General features: G+C 52.8%; 2 protein-coding genes across 2 annotated transcripts; both read right to left on the bottom strand.

Annotated features, from left to right (window-relative positions):
* Positions 1-373: 373 nt before the first annotated feature.
* Amdhd2 (amidohydrolase domain containing 2) lies at positions 374-9,797 on the bottom strand. The gene is made up of 11 exons (XM_005081633.4): positions 9,603-9,797; positions 9,195-9,331; positions 8,977-9,116; positions 3,323-3,377; positions 2,995-3,207; positions 2,829-2,917; positions 2,598-2,742; positions 2,420-2,527; positions 2,209-2,277; positions 1,249-1,350; positions 374-576 (listed from the first exon to the last, which is right to left on the bottom strand). The coding sequence occupies exons 1-11, from the start codon at positions 9,683-9,685 to the stop codon at positions 488-490; spliced, it is 1,230 nt and encodes a 409-aa protein (XP_005081690.1). The 5' UTR covers positions 9,686-9,797; the 3' UTR covers positions 374-487.
* A 78-nt stretch (positions 9,798-9,875) lies between these two features.
* On the bottom strand, positions 9,876-15,141 carry Atp6v0c (ATPase H+ transporting V0 subunit c). The gene is made up of 3 exons (XM_005081632.4): positions 14,897-15,141; positions 10,693-10,876; positions 9,876-10,605 (listed from the first exon to the last, which is right to left on the bottom strand). The coding sequence occupies exons 1-3, from the start codon at positions 14,973-14,975 to the stop codon at positions 10,401-10,403; spliced, it is 468 nt and encodes a 155-aa protein (XP_005081689.1). The 5' UTR covers positions 14,976-15,141; the 3' UTR covers positions 9,876-10,400.
* Between the last annotated feature and the right edge of the window lie 871 nt (positions 15,142-16,012).

A 16,012-nucleotide genomic window follows, 5' to 3' on the forward strand; every position in this document is an offset into this window, starting at 1 on the left:
TTAAGGCACCCATTCCTGCATTCATTGCTAAGTAACCCTAGGCCCCAAGACCAACATGTGGCACCCTCCTGAATGTTGCTGCGAGAGCCTGGAGCTATGGCTTCCATTTTGCCCATCTAGCTGGGGGTCAGTCATCCACATACTGTCTCCTGCCTCTCCCAGTGGCTTCCCCCAAAATCATTCCACTCACTGCCAACCCTAACATCTTCCTGGGGGTCAGCAGACCTCAAAACAGATCTGGCCTACACAGGAGGTCTCATGTGGTATACCCAACCCTTCCTGGTCCCAAGCTAATCCAGAAGGCCCCAGGGCAAGAGTGAACACCAACAGCCCTGTAGAACATAAGCATAACTCAAAGCACAACTCGGACAAGGCAAGTCCTATTGTCTGTATTTATGCTTCCTCTTCAGTGCAGTGATGAGGTTCCGAATGAGACTTGGGACAGGACTCCCAAACTTGCTCCCTGGAGACCAGCCAAGATCCTCAGTCACGGCCCAGTTTCCTCTGCCTTCCATACCAGTTCACCCGAGATGTAAGTGGCCTGAACATGGAGGGTGTCGTCGAGCACCACAAAGTCTGCGGCAGAACCAAAAGTTAAGAGGAGACATAGTAGGGCCACCCTTATCTTCTACTGTGGAGTCATCCTTTACAACGGAGCTCAGCGGGAAAACTGAGGCTCAAGAGCATGATTTGGACTGGCAGAGGAGCTGGAAGCAAGCGCATCAACCCATCACAGTTGGGCACCAGTGGCCCCGTAACCCTCACCTGGCCTGATCCCAGATGCCAGAAGCTAACGTGTGACAGATAGCACATGCCAACAATCCTAGAACTCAGGAGGCTGAGTCAGGAGGCTGACCAGGAATCTGAAGCTAACCTGGTCTACACAGTGGGTTGCAGGCCAACCAGGCCTACATAATAAGACCCTGTCTTAAAACAAAAACCATACAAACAAGAGCCAATCAGGAAATAGCTGAGTGGGTAAAGGTTCTTGCCTCTAAGCCTGAGTTTGAACCTTGGAACTCATATGGTAAAAGGAGAGAACCAATGATTGCAAGTTGTCCTCTGACCTCCACATTTTGTTGTGGTACACACAAAAAAGTAAAAGTAAGAGTGGGTGGAAAAAAAAACACGAAAAACAACAAACAAAAACAACAACAAAGAGTCTATGGTGGGAATGAACCCCAAGGAGCAGGGACAGATTAGAACCCTCCCCTTGAACCCTGTCTCAACCCCTACATGGGACCTCACCTGCATCAGCACCAAAGTCCAGGCTCCCCTTGGTCTTCTCCAGTCCTAGCAGCTGGGCAGGGTGGAGGGATGCAGCTTCCAGAGCCGACTCCACACTACAGCCTGCTCAGGAACAACTGTGGTGAGCATCCACAGCCCTTCCTACAAGCAGCTCCAAGCCTCAGGAAAGGCCTTGAACTCTGCAGCAGTTTAGGAAGAAGGCCCCTCATTCCCCTAGCTTTGAGATACTGCTCACCACTCTTCCCCAGCCCACTCATCATCCCAGCTCTCTCTACAGGGAACCTATCCTCTCAACAGACTAGACATGGACGTTAGACTGTGTTCAGTGTTGTATGGTCATAGACCCTCCTGCCTAGTTCTAGCAAGGAAGTCATACCTGGGCCCACCACGTCACCCATTTGGCTCCCACCGACCCAGCTGCTCAACGGGACCCTGTACTCTGAGCAGGGCCTAACCTGAGACCCAGCAACCACGTTCACCTTACTGCATCACTTCTTGCCAGGACACGGTCATCTCCTTTGCTCCTAGTCTATTTGGTCTAAAATTGCCCACATCCAGAATGACACTCTATCTTGAGATGCTGACAGGTATTTGGGAGCAGAACCTGCCCCAAGTCCCAGAATGCCACTTTCACTCCACCCCATAGACACTGCCCCTGCATATTCCCACTATCCATGGGTCTTCTCTGAGCAATGTGACCCTGCTCCTCCATGAGGTCACACCTTCACACTGTTCAAATCCTGGCTGTAATGACTGACTGTTCACTACCCTTCTATAGCCTGAGCTCTATTTGGGAGTGACCATGGTCATTTCCATTTGCCAGAAGTCACACTTTCCCATCTCCCAGTTTACAGGCAGTTAGAGGATGTCAGCACAGACCTCCAATTTCCCTGCCTCCCTTCTTGCTTTCCCCAGATATAGCCTCTGCCTTCAGACACCTAGGAGTACCAGCCCACTGACCTGTGGCTTGCAGGAAATGCCGGATACAGACATCCATGGGGGCTATGCTGCCACACAGTGTCTTGGTGCCTTGAGACCAGAAAGGCCAGGATTGGAGGAGGGAGTTTCTGTGGGCCTAGAAGCCCCATGGACAAATAGGGCACACCCAAGTTCTGCCCCCTCTAGGGAGGAACCAAGAGACTATAGATATGTTGGTACAGGAGTCACTCACCTGCAATGCAGGCTATTAGCCCATCTACCTCCACTTCCTGCTGTCCCAGCGTATGGCGGCCATTGCCCAAGCCCAGAGCAGGGACAGCGTCAGTGACCAGCACCAGCCCTAGGGAAGGAGGCGGCTCAGGACCTGGCCAGCTGTTATGCTACTTGCCCTACCCTGCTCAGCTACTCACCCTGAGGATGAGCCCGGTGAGCAATGCGTAGAGCTGCAGGGTTAGTATGTATGCCATCAGCAATCATCCCATAGAAGATGCAGTGGCCTGGGGGCAGCTGGTCACTGGTGAGAAGCCCTACTATGCCTGGGTCACGGTGGTGGAACTAAGCAGGTTAGGAAGGAATAACTAAGTGACACTTAGAAATTCCTTCTAAGTTCCCTTCCACCCAGGAGGAGGGGTGACACTCACAGGCAACATGGCATTGAAGAGGTGGGTGATGAAGGTGGCCCCATGTTGCACTGCTACTTCTGCAGCCCCGAGGTCAGCCACTGAATGCCCTGCATGGGGGACTTAAGATCAGCTTCTACAGCAGCCGAGAACCTTGAGCAGGCAACCCCAACAAGTGGCCTCTCACCTAGAGACACACAGATGCCTTGGGCTGTCAATGCCTGGATCACTTCATGGCTCCGGTGTAACTCAGGGGCAAGTGTCACAATGCGGACGTTGTCCAGGGCCCCATATGTGGCCAGCACATCATGAAAAGCATTGGCTTCAAAGGAGCGGAGGTAAGCCTCAGGGTGTGCACCCCGCTTCTCACGGCTGATGAACGGGCCCTCCAAGTGCACCCCTGAGGGAAGGGACAGGGGCGGCTCTAGAGGACATTCCCACCTAGCAGTCCCACCCCAGTCCCTCAAACCTGCCCCCTTCCCAACTGGGCATTTTCTGACAAGTTAAGCACTCACCAAGGACCCCTGCCCCATGGGGACCTCCACTCTTCACAGGGATCTGAGGAAGGACCTAGGGAGAACCAGCTGTTAAGTCCTGCCCCCCGCAGCTCAGCACCCAGAGGCCACAGCTCAACCAAGGTCAGATCTTCAGGTCAGGGTTTGAGACTCTGGCCCACCAGCCCAGCCCAGCCCAGCCCTACTGTCCTTCCCACTGGTGCTGGGAGATGGATGAAGGCCTCCCAGTGCTCAGGAGCAGGAGGAGATGGCAACAGGGAATACTTGATAACCTACCCTGAGGACCAGGAGGTGAAAGCATCCCCAGGCCACAGAAGCAGAGTGGAAGTGGAGGCACCCAGGGCTGCTCCAACCTGCTCTGACCTTCAAAGTGCCTTCTGCCAAACAGCCAGGACATAGTGGTCACAGCCCTGAACACATGGCTGCAGCCTCCCTAAGCTGTAGGACAAGGAAGCAGGGAGGAGGGTTGCAGGAGGAAGGCAGGGCAGAGGCAGAGGGCTGCAGGTTGGGGAATTCAGTGCATGTGAATACAGGGCTCAGCACCACAGCCCACCCCATCCTGATCAGGAAGTTCACAGCCCCAGGAAAGAGTGACCGGCACTCACTTGGTCTTGGAGATGACGAAGTATAGCCATAACCCTCTCTCCAGACCCTTCAGCTATGGAAGTCCCCAGACAAAACAGTGATACTCTCCCTCAGAATTACTCATTCCCAATACAAATAAAGGGCATTTAAGACTCTTAAGCTGCCAGGTGGTGGTGGCTCTCGCCTTTAATCCCAGCACTTGGGAGGCAGAAGCAGGTGGATCTCTGTGAGTTCAAGACCAGCCTGGTCTACAAGAGCTAGTTCCAGGACAGCCTCCAAAGCCACAGAGAAACCCTGTCTTGAAAAAAACAAAACAAAACAAAATCACCCAAAAAACAAAACAAAAACCAAAAAAGACACTTAAACTGGGTACGGTGCACACCTACAACCCCAAGCAGTTGGCAGGTAGAGGCAGGAAACCAGGCCTGCTTCAACTACATAATAAGTTCAAGGCCAGCCTAGGATACATGATGCACAGTCTCAAATTAACCAAAACCAAAACCACACTTAAATCTGAGGACAAAGAATGAGAGACGGGCAGTCAGTCAGACTCTGAGAAACCAATAGGTGGACTCTGGACACATCTCGGCTGGAGAGGACTCAGGAAACTCAGACCTCGCAGAACCTGGTACAATGAGAAACGGGCTGCGGGCAGGACTGGTAGAGGCTTCAGTAGAGCAAGTGAGCTGGAATACAAATACTGAGTTTATGTCCTAAAGGTTCTCATAATGGTGCCCTCTGAACAAAACAAGACTCTCCCCAGGGGATCTCACAAGTCCCAGAGACAGAACCTTGGCAGCACAACCAGGGATATCCCACAAAGCTCCCCTCAAAGGGCAGGTGTTCCTTGTGGCTTGCTAGTGCCATCCACTAAACAGCCCACACTGAGTTCCCCAAGGAGCAGAGGAAGGAACACCAATAAGATGGCCAACCCAGGACACAGGAAGAAAGAAGCCAGCATTCATGATACCTTTGGGCAATGAGGCCTAATAACCACAGAGCCAGAACAGGATGTCAGAGAGCAATACTCACTCTTACAGACTCAAAGGTAGGCAAGAATTCCATGGGATGAACTCCAAGATAGAAGCTGAGGAAACGTCTAGAAAGTGGTGCCAAGAAGAAAGATGAGAAAAAATGAGACTAGACCTAGAAAATCCAATAGTAGACTAGTCGGCCTCCCGTAGAGTGACAGTGAAACGGGAAAAGTCACCAAGGAAATAATTCAACAGAAGAAACTTAGAAAACCTCAAGCTGGAGCCATGGCTCAGCGGTTAAGAGCACTTACTGGCTACTCTTCCAGATGTTCTGAGTTCAATTCCCAGCAACCGTATGGTGGTTCACAATCATCTGTAATGAGGCCTGGCACCCTCTTCGGGCCTGCAGGCATACATGCAGGCAGAACACTGTGTATATAATAAATAAGTCTTAAAAAAAGTCTTGAGCCGAACTTCCCATTATGTGCAGCAGGCAGCAAAATGGATAGACACCCCATCCCTACAGCATGGCACCATGCGATGTCAGGTCCGGGGTGATATTTTATGAGCCTTTTAGAGAGAGAAGCTACGTCATAGCTACAACATGAGAAGTCTAAAGACAGTAGACACAGTCCAGGCATGGTCAAAACTCCTTCAGTCCCAGACAGAGAAAGGAAGGATCTCTATGAGTTCAAGGCCAACATGGTCTACATGGAGAGTCCAGGACAGCCAGGACCAGAGACACGGCACAGTAGACACAGCCTCAGCACCGCAGACATGTTTATTTTATGAGTGCCTGCATATATGTTTGTAGGCCACATGCATGCCCTCCTGGTGCCTGTAGAGACCAGAGGGGAGTGACAAATCCCCTGGAACTGGACTGACAGGTAGTTATGAGCCACAGGATATGGGTGGTAGGTACCACACCTGAACCTTCTGCAAGAGCAAGTGTTCTTCAGGGTTTGCAGGCCCCAAACACACATTCTCCTCCTACACCTCTAACCAAAACTGAGGATCAGGAGAATAAAGGCATAGCCACAAGTGGTGGCGCACGCCTTTAATCCCAGCACAAGGAGACAGAAGCAAGCTGATCTCTGGGATCCAGGCTAGCCTGGTCTACATAGTGAGTTCCAGGACAGCAAGAACTACCCAGAGAGACTCTGTCTCAAAAACAAACAAAAGAGAATAAAGGCAGGACTAGGGAGATGGCTCAGAGCTTAAGGGCATGTGCTATTTTGCAGCAGAGGGCTGGGTTCAGTTCTCAGTACCCACACTGGGTGGTTCCCCCCATCTGTAACTCCAGTTCCGGGGAATCTGATACCCTTAGCCTTTGAGGGCACCTGCACTCACATGGACTTACTCATGCGCAGACATACTCACGACACACAGTGGAAAGTGATGAGTCTTCAAACCAGCAGCAGCACTGTTGCCGCCGCCACCGCCTGCAGGTGACTCAGCAGCTTGAAGAACAAGCAACAAGCTAGGCATGATAGTATGTGGGGGGCTGGGAAACAGGTCAAGGCCAGCCTCAACTACAAAGTGAGTTTGATTTAGGATACATTAAGTCCTTGACAAAAAAACAAAAAACAAAAAACAAAAAGGAAGGGTGGCTCAGTGGGTAAAGGCACTTGCACCTGATGACCTGAGTTCAGTTCCCGGGGTTCACATCATGGAAGGAGAGCACTGATGATCCCCACACATTGCCCTGATTGCCATTTGCAGACCATGAAGTGCATAAATGCACACAGACAGCCACTACGTTCTAAAAGACCACTTTGAAAGACCAAGTGAGCGCACAGAGGACAGGATAAACCAAGGCTGGAGGGGAAGGGAGGGAGATAAACGGAGGGATGGGCAGGGCAGCAGGCATCGCTGACCCTGAGGTACCTGACCTTCAGCAGCCAACAGATTTGAAGCAAAAAACAATGCCATCACATCTGTCTTGGAGCATAGCTAGAAGAGGAAACCTCAGGAAAAAAGTGGGTAGTTTCGATGAACCAGACCTTCATGAAGGTTCCTGAGTAGTACCTGGACGAGAGGACAAGTCCCTCATCGAGAGGGGCCCTGGAGGAAGTCAAAACACAGTAGGGGGAGAGGTTTGATGGTAGAGTCTCCTGGTTTCTTTTTTCTTTTTTTACGAGACAGGGTTTCTCTGTATTGTTTTGGAGGCTGTCAGTTCAGCCTGGCCTCAAACTCACAGGGATCCGCCTGCCTCTGCCTCCCGAGTGAGTCTCCTGGTTTCTAATACAATGGGATATTATGTTTTTATACTCAGGCTGCCCACTCTCTGCCATCATTTCCTACCTGCCTCCCAGGCCTTCATTGCAAGTGTTTTCTTTTTCTTTTCTTTCTTTCTTTTTTTTTTCTTTTTTGTTTTTGTTTTTTTTTTCAAGACAGGGTTTCTCTGTATTGTTTTGGAGGCTGTCCTGGAACTGGCTTTGTAGACCAGGCTGGCCTCGAACTCACAGAGATCCGCCTGCCTCTGCCTCCCGAGTGCTGGGATTAAAGGCGTACGCCACCAACGCCCGGCGGCTCCAAGTGTTTTCTAAGGGGCTACAGGTACTTGGACTACAGTAGGCTACCAGAAAGAAAACTTGAGGAATATCAGCCACTACTCCTACTGAGGGAGAGCCATGGCCTTGCACCGTGTCCGTCAAACCTGCTGCCAGAGGGGAAGCTTGGTGGTGTGAAGGAGCAAGGGGCAGGGCTAACAGAACAAGGCCTTACAGGAAGAGCTTGGGCGGGCGGGCAGAGAGGGGATACCTGGAGCTGCTGGAATGTGCCTGGGGGAGAGAAGCAGTTTAACTGGTGGGAGGGGAGTGTGGTGTGAAGGGGGAGCATCCTGACACCTGTCACCTAGAAAGGTCACTCCAGCAAGACCCAGAGTCTGCGAGATCAGAGAGAACCAAGTACCGGTCTGCAATAGGACAGTATTTTGGGGTGAGGTGGGAGAGCTGTGAGGAACTCCCAGAAAGACATCTCTAGCCGGGCGTTGGTGGCACACGCCTTTAATCCCAGCACTCGGGAGGCAGAGGCAGGTGGATCTCTGTGAGTTCGAGGCCAGCCTGGTCTACAGAGTGAGTTCCAGGACAGCCTCCAAAGCCACAGAGAAACCCTGTCTCGAAAAACCAAAAAAAAAAAAAAAAAAAAAAAAAAAAAAAGACATCTCTAGTTAACATTCAAGGAATGCTTAAAACGTGCCAAGCACCCACAGACTGTTCACACTCTAGGTTTAATGAAATTGAGCCTCAGAAGTAAGGCTGTCCCAAGTCTTCCAAGGGCTGCAAGTCAAGAGGCCAGAGGGAAGCCTCTGAAGCAAGGGCACAGCCCGCACTCAATACCCATGGCTTCCTACACGTGTCTGCATACCCAGAAAGGGAGCCACAGGCAACCACACACTTCTGCTCCCACAATGGATTCTGTCCTGAAGAAAACCTGACTGAGGTAACTGGCAGCAGGGACAGAGAGAATCCATTCAAGTATGGCTAACAGCATTGATTTACTAAACTCGTCAACTGCATTACATTGCATAAGAGAACACCACAGTTTAAAGCAAGAGTTCAGGACTGAGGGATAAAGAGCAGAGTGCATACAAACTGCTCTTGACCAGTGCTGAAGACAACAACCTAAACAACTGAGTAAAACCGGGAGACCTGTGGGACGGCCTCCACATGAAAATCGGATCAAAGACAACAGGTCTCCTAGACAGAACGTGGAAGGGTGAGGGATGCAGGGCCGTCGCTCTCTCTGAACTGCTTCTTCGTGTGAGTCACATAGCACAGGCAGGTTAGGGAGGAAGAGCCTGACTAGAGACAATGGCTGTGGCAGAATTCCAGACAGCCTTAATTCAGGAGGCCCAGAGGCTGCCTACAGGGCGTTGGAAGGGTGTGGCAGATGAGAATGGTGACAGAAAAAGTGTGGCAACTGCACTGGCAGCTGCAGAGACCAGACAGGGCACAACTGCACGAGAGAGGAAGAGTCCCTCACAACCAAGTGGCAGGAGGCCAGAGGTGAGGCCTCATTCAGGTGAAGGAATTGTTACTGCCTCTGGGGGGAGGGGTCCCTCTGCTCAGGGGTGGAGCAGCCTCATCTCACCTTGTGGTAAATCTCTGGTGGGGAAGTGACCAGGGTGGGACAGAAGGAGGTGACACCGTGGGACAGGATCCTCCGGGCCACTAGGGCAACCCCAGAACCCACGTCCTCCGTGGCCTTGGAGAAGTCAACACCAAATCCACCTGTGGCCACAGAAAACAAGGGGTAGCACAATGCTCAGAGCTCCTCCCCTGGGTTCCCTGGCCCAAGCCAGGCCGCACCGTTCATCTGCACATCGATGAAGCCGGGCGCCAGGATGCAGCCTCCGCAGTCCCGCTGCTCATCAGCCATGCGCCTCTCCTCAAAAAACAGCTTCTCTGGGTCCAGGATGCGGCCCCCGCGTACCCATAGATCCTCCCTGAGGGCAGAGCAGTCGGCACTTGGGTCACCATCAGGCCCTGGAACCAACCCCTAGTTCTGTCTCGCTCCCGGCTTGTCCCGGCACCCCTACTATTCTACTGGGTCCCCATCCACACCCAGGGTAGTCCTGCCCCCACATTGTGAGTTCCCACGCCCGTCCCAGCCCCGCCACTGCTAGGGCTTAGACCCTACACTTGCCCCATCCCTACACCCACAAAGCCGTGTCTGCAGTCCCACACCGGGCCAAACCCCGCACCACGCAGCCAGACCTGAGCAGCGCGCCGCCGCGCAGGATGCGGCAGTTGGTGAACTGGCGTACTGGGGCCACCGCCGCACGCTGCCCGCCACGCATCGTAAGTCCTGCCGAATCCAACAAGCTTTGGGCGAAAACCGGCAACGCCTGGTGCAACGGTAATCGGAAGCAAGGACGGGCCACACCACGTGACTCCCAGCAGCTGGACCGTCACGTGGGCACCAAGTGCACGTGACCAAAGACCACGTGACAGCGGCCCCGCCCACAGACGCTCCAGAACACAAGCCAGTCACATCCGAGAACTTTTATTGGACACAGCGGGGAGCAGTAACACTCTACCCTCCACCCTGGCTGTCCAGGGCTGGGAGAGGGTGGCTCCGTCCAAGGAGTTTCAGCAACAGGAACCCCACAAGGCAACACTTTACTAATGATTACTATATAGTTGGGAGACAGGGCTGCTCCACAGACGCATGAATAGGTCAAATCTTTTATAAATAAACATCCAGTGAAGAGAAAAATGACAACTCTAATTCATCCTTATACACAGAGCACTCTAGGGCGATGGGTGGGGTAGCCAGAGGCTGACATCCTCAGTGGTCAGGGGCCTGGATGGGAGATGAATGGGCCCAGATGTCCACAGCACGGGGCGGCAGGGGCCAGGCGGGGGCAACAGACAATGGGCACTAGGACACTGCGCATTTACAAGACCAACTACTGAGGGGGCAGCTGCCCGTGCGTGTGTGTCAGGCTGTTCGTTCTGGAATGAGGAGGGGTGGTCTTTACATCCTATCCTGTGACTGGTGGTGGAAAAGGGCTACTTTGTGGAGAGGATTAGGGCCACGATGAGACCGTAGAGGCCGAGCACCTCTGCGAAGATGAGGATCAGGATCATGCCCACGAACAGTCGTGGCTGCTGCGCAGTGCCCCGAACACCAGCATCCCCGACGATGCCAATGGCAAAGCCAGCAGCCAGGCCACTCAGCCCCACACTCAGACCAGCACCCAGCTGAAGAAAACTCCTGGGAAGAGAAGAGATACAGGCTGTCAGCAACCTTCCTATCCACAGAAACATGCACTTCACCGGACAGGACCAGCCCTGCACTCACCTGTAGAGGGTGATGCCATCAGTCAGGGAGTTAGCGATAAGTACTGCCACCACCAGGCCATAGATGGCGATGATCCCAGCCATAACCACTGGGATGATGGACTTCATGATCAGCTCTGGCCTCATGACCGACATAGCAGCAATGCCGGTGCCACTCTTGGCTGTCCCATAGGCAGCTCCCATGGCTGTGGAGGGAGAGATGAAGTGAGCCCAGTGCAGCATGGAAGCTACTAGGGAGCTTTCTTCCACCTGGGAAGGCTCCCCACGTTACTACCCACTACAGGAGCTGAAGGTAGGCAGAGCCAGGCAGGAGCTCCTTAGAGAACAACCAACTCTCCAGCCACTTTCTACCAGCAGAGCCATATCCCCAGCCCCCTAGTCCACTTCTGCCTGCAGTAGTTCTTATGGTCACTGGGAGCTCCTGGTGTGCTGTGATCCAGCCTTTGTTCCATAGCACTCCCCCTGCTCTAGCTTGTGACCTCTGGCAAAACAGTCACATGGAAAAGAGACACATGGGCCACCAAAACCCTTACTTGAGACTCTGGGCATCTATGTCACACACCCTAAGTGCCAGGCACTTCCAGCACAGGAGGGCTATCTCTCAGCTGCTTTAGTGGTCAGTCCAGGGTCTATCAGTCTGCCTGCAGTGGGGCCTTCAAGACTCTCAAGACAGGACGGTAGGTAGGGTCACCTGTCTCTTCTGAAGCTGTTCCCTGACTCCAACCTCGCCAGGAAATGCTGCCTTCCTTTTCCCTGTCCTGTCTCCACATCTTGAACTCCAGTTTTTCTCATTTCTGCTGCTTGTTTTTCAGACCCTATAAGAACTACTGAGCTACTTATACAGGTGACATGGGCAGCCTCCAAACTGTCTCTGCCCAGGGCACCCATGACATGGCCAGTTTGGAAGCAGTGGTCTATAACCTGATACACAGAAAACACAGGTCAGAGGTAAAAAAGACACGAACAACCCCAGTCACTCTACATAAAATTCATTGATCTCGTTGGACCACAAATACTCCTACTGTGTGCCCAGTGCTGAGTAGGGCAAAGGTCAGAAAGGCTCTCTGCCTCTTCAGAGCTCAGGGAACAGCAAGACAGGACAGTGACTCAACACATTAGCATATCCAGTAAGGAAGGAGAACGGGAGTAGGGGAGCTATACCAGGGGGAGAAGGGTTTGAAAAAGGATCATGGAGTAGGGAGATGACACGGTAAGCAGCAGAGAGAGAGAGAGAGAGAGAGAGCAAAAGGAAAATCAGACAAAGGGCAAGATTCTTGACTGCACATGAGGCAGGGACTAGGATAGACAGCTTGTCTCTTCTGCAGCACCCTTAAATGCCGACAAAGACTTGCATCACCTTGGGTTTCAAGTCCTGGGTCCATTTCAAGAGATATTTCCTGGAACTTTTCTAGGCTCCTATTGCAAGTCAAGTGCTCGATTAGTCTCACCAAAGCGCAAAAGGTGAGTGGCCCAAGGGCCCCCACTCCCGAGGACACAGTACTAAACATTGAGAATACAGTTGCCATGTGCTACTCTGAAGGTGGATACTGAACACAATGAACTCTGCACCCCTAGAGGTGGGACTCTGAAAAAAAAAACAAGGAATTGAGTGGGTTCTTCCCCAGAGTACAGCAGGTACATCATGGGACTGAGGGATGGGTGGCAAGAAGAGAGGTGATGGGAAACAGGGATGTTGTCAGGGACTAAAGTAACAGGAGATAAAAATTAGCCTAGGCCCAGACAGTAGCAGGTGTCCAGAAGGTCAAGCTTGATAGGCTGCATCAGGGAGACCTTCTGACAAACACCAATGCAATGGGGCAAAGAGCAGCATCTGAGGCACTTCCAGGAAACTAAGAGGATACAGGGGGAAGTCACAGAAAAGAAGCAACTGGCAGTTTCATGGAGAACATGATGAGGAAAGAACCAACAGGATATTTGTCATAAGAAAAAAAGGGAAGCTAAAGTGTGAGCAGAGAAGAGAGGCCTCAAAGATGTGTGCCGATCTAGTTTAGTTAAAGAACCATGCTCTTTAAACTTAGTTAAGTCCAAGAGAGGCTGTGGGCCAGTCACTGACACTGAGCTTCGAGTCTTCCCAGCAGCAACACCAGAGGTCAGAGAAATTTCTTTAGGTAGTGTCAGGACAAAGACATGCTATGGAATAGCAAGCCTGGAAGGAAAAAATGAAATTAAAAAGTGATTCAACGGACCAAGCGAGACACTAACTCCCTTTGTGTGAAGGAATGCAACTGTCAGTAGGTTTCTGTCCCCAGAAGCTAGGGTCAGGAAGGAAAAGCCTAGACCAGCAATACCCAGTTTTCAATAGGGCAGAGACACCTGTTGGCCAGATTTGGCACATAAAGGTCTTGATAGAAGAAGTTCAAGAAGCTGGGTGCAGAAAAAGAACTCTGGACAAATTCAGAGTTGCAGGAGCCATCAGGACAGCCAGAATATGAGTTCCACATGGTCAGGGATATTGTTTTGTTCACTGATGTTCCCCTAATATCTGGGAAGCAATAAGAACTAAAGATTTGCTGAATTAATGTGTCAATGAGTGACAACTACTAAAAGCAAGCACAGGTGGCCAAAATAGGGGAACCTATGGACATATTCTGGGGCAAAGAACAGGTTGCTTGGCAACCTTCTCTAAGGAGCCCTCAAGTGTGGGAAGAACAGCATGGTCTGGGAGGAGGAAAGGAGAAGTCTAGACCACATCTCCCACCACAAATGATCCCTTAAGCCAATGATGTGGGGAGAGCAGGGCTCGGTCAGCAACACCTGACAGGCCTAGGCAGGGGAGGTCACGAAGACAGACAAACCCCCACCCGAATCTGCACCCTACAGGTGTTTACAGGCAACAGACACTGTTTGGAGTTCAAACTCTCCATATACCTGCACAGAGGGCCAGCCTCTCCATATGCCAGATAGGGTGGGGCAGGGCGAGGTCACTGAAGCCAAAGACCAGACCTTCCAGAGGAGATCCAGACCGGGCCAGACCAGTCCCTGGGGGCTGTGACTTACCTCCCTCAATCCCACATTCTTGGGTCTGGCCCAAAGGCTTTTCTCCCAGGAAGGCCAATTTTCACTAAATTGGACACCGTAGAACTGTCACGACCCAACTTCAAAAGCAAGGTGCCATCAAGAACCTTGCCAGGCCGGGCGTTGGTGGCGCACGCCTTTAATCCCAGCACTCGGGAGGCAGAGGCAGGCGGATCTCTGTGAGTTCGAGACCAGCCTGGACTACAGAGTGAGTTCCAGGACAGCCTCCAAAGCCACAGAGAAACCCTGTCTCGAAAAACCAAAAAAAAAAAAAAAAAAAAAAAAAAAAAAAGAACCTTGCCAGGCGTTTCCTTCTCTGAGCAAGGAAGCATCTCCCAGTTCCAGCCCCTCACCCCTAGAAGAGGAAGGTCATTTGTTCACTCATCCATTCATAAGGCCCAGGACTGAAGATCAAAGACCTAATCCCGTAAATGCTGACACTCGAATGCCACCATCTCACCACCTCAAAGCACAGGCTTTCAGCAAGCATACTCAGATGCTCCGTCCTAGACCAACCCCACTTCCATAGGCTCTAGCCCGAGTCCTTGCAGGTTCCCAGGACCAACCCCTCAGCCCAGTTTTCCCAACCAACCCACACCGATGACAGAACTATTGGGAAACCGAGACAAGTCTCAACCGGAAACACCTGCCTCACCCAGGGTACAGACCCACCTGACCCCCTGCTGCCCGGCCGCCATAAAAGCAGGGCTTTGGAACCTGAGCGGGGACAGAGACTCCCGTACTGGGCCCGCCGCAGCCTACGGACTGGCGCCTTTCAAGATGTGATGTCACACCTGCCCGCAGAATGCGGGATGCGGAGCAGGCGCAGGAGCGGGCGCAGGATAGCGCACCGCCCCCCGCGCCCCCACCCCACCCTCATTCCTACTCCCCGGGGCTAAAATGGCAGCCACGCCACCTCCCCACCCCCGCACACACGAGGATCCGCTGACAGGCTGACGGAACCCGCGCCCTGATCAAGCCCCCAAGCCGTGTGTCGCACACATTCCACTGTCCCCGCCGCCATGGGGCTGCCCCCCACCCGCAAGGCCCGACGCCCACACAGCTGGGAATGACGTCAGGGTGACGTCACGCCCAGCCCCCAGAGAGCAGCGGGCTCGAGTCCCGCACGGCTTCTCGGCACCTCCTGCTCTTCCTGCTGCGATGCTCACCGCTGAAGACCATGGCGGACGAAGCGCCTACGACAGCGAAAAACGCAGCATATTCGGGGCTGTTCTTGATGTCAGCCATGTCTGCAAGCGGGAATAGGGCAAGCTCAGACGGCGGCGGGGGATAGGACGGCGGGAGAGCGAGCGGGCAAGCGAGCGAAAAATCCCCGAGGCGGCTGAAGCGAAGGCGACCCCGCCAGTCAGCCGCTGCGCTCTAAATACCAGCACCGCAGAGCAAGATGGCGGCCGCGCTCGCGTCACATGATCTGGGCTCCGCCCCTATGGGTTGTACCACTTTGCGCCGGTGGGGGAGCGAGGTTCCAGGCTCGCCAGCTGCCCTTGAACAGTGTCTGGGCCCTGCCACCAGCTCGCTGAGCCGGGGCCCAACGCTTGGCCTTGCCTGGGACTTCGCCGGCTCGCTGCTCCGTGCCAACGTTTTATCGGACCCTACCGTGTTGGGCCCATCGGTCCCCAGGGCGGGGCCGTAGCTCGCCATATTAGCATACAGGGTGGAGCGTATGCTAGTCCGCCTTCTCTGCGGCTGCGCGGCGCTCGCTGGTGTCCGAGTACCCGGGTACATTTTTCTTGCGTTCCCTGTTCAAGAACCCTAGGCACTTCTGCTGCACAGGGCTCAGGTTTTCACCTGTGCCTGGAGAGCTTGGTTAAAGTAGTGGCACTACAGAATCCCGTAACAGAGGAAATCCCCAGTGTGGGGCTTCACTTTCTCCTCCAGCCCCCAGGAATGCCACGCCCCACCCCTCCGGGTTTAAAGTGCAACAACCCTAGGTGTTCTCATGTCACCTCCTCCCATGCCATACTCAGGCTCCTATAAATTCAGGCTCACCGTCTTCCCTTTGATTCCAAAGGAAAAAAAAAAAAAAGAATCCCTCGTCTGACCCCTCCTCCTCTTGCATCAGGGACCCTGACATCAGTTGAGGGGAGTCTGCCCATTAAGATGTAGGTATGACTGTTTTTTTCCTTCTGTTTTGTTATTTTTATTTGTTTGTTTATTTTTATAGACACAGTTTCTTCGCATAGCCTGGCTGTCCTGGAACTTGATCTGTAAACCTGTCTCCGCCTCCTGTGTTCTGGGATTAGAGGTGTGCCCCACCATCACCC

The sequence above is a fragment of the Mesocricetus auratus genome, unplaced genomic scaffold, assembly GCF_017639785.1.
Source record: "Mesocricetus auratus isolate SY011 unplaced genomic scaffold, BCM_Maur_2.0 Super-Scaffold_100007, whole genome shotgun sequence".
Classification (NCBI taxonomy): domain Eukaryota; kingdom Metazoa; phylum Chordata; class Mammalia; order Rodentia; family Cricetidae; genus Mesocricetus; species Mesocricetus auratus.

Excerpts from the sequence above, each read along its gene's own strand:
- Amdhd2 (XM_005081633.4), bottom strand. The coding sequence starts at position 9,685 with ATGCGTGGCGGGCAGCGTGCGGCGGTGGCCCCAGTACGCCAGTTCACC. Across the intron at positions 2,743-2,828 it reads TCTTCAATGCCATGTTGCCT|TTCCACCACCGTGACCCAGG; the intron begins GTGAGTGTCACC and ends TAACCTGCTTAG. Across the intron at positions 577-1,248 it reads GGACTTTGGTGCTGATGCAG|ACTTTGTGGTGCTCGACGAC; the intron begins GTGAGGTCCCAT and ends GTTCTGCCGCAG.
- Atp6v0c (XM_005081632.4), bottom strand. The coding sequence starts at position 14,975 with ATGGCTGACATCAAGAACAGCCCCGAATATGCTGCGTTTTTCGCTGTC. Across the intron at positions 10,877-14,896 it reads GTCCGCCATGGTCTTCAGCG|CCATGGGAGCTGCCTATGGG; the intron begins GTGAGCATCGCA and ends CTCCCTCCACAG. Across the intron at positions 10,606-10,692 it reads GATGGCATCACCCTCTACAG|GAGTTTTCTTCAGCTGGGTG; the intron begins GTGAGTGCAGGG and ends TTCTCTTCCCAG.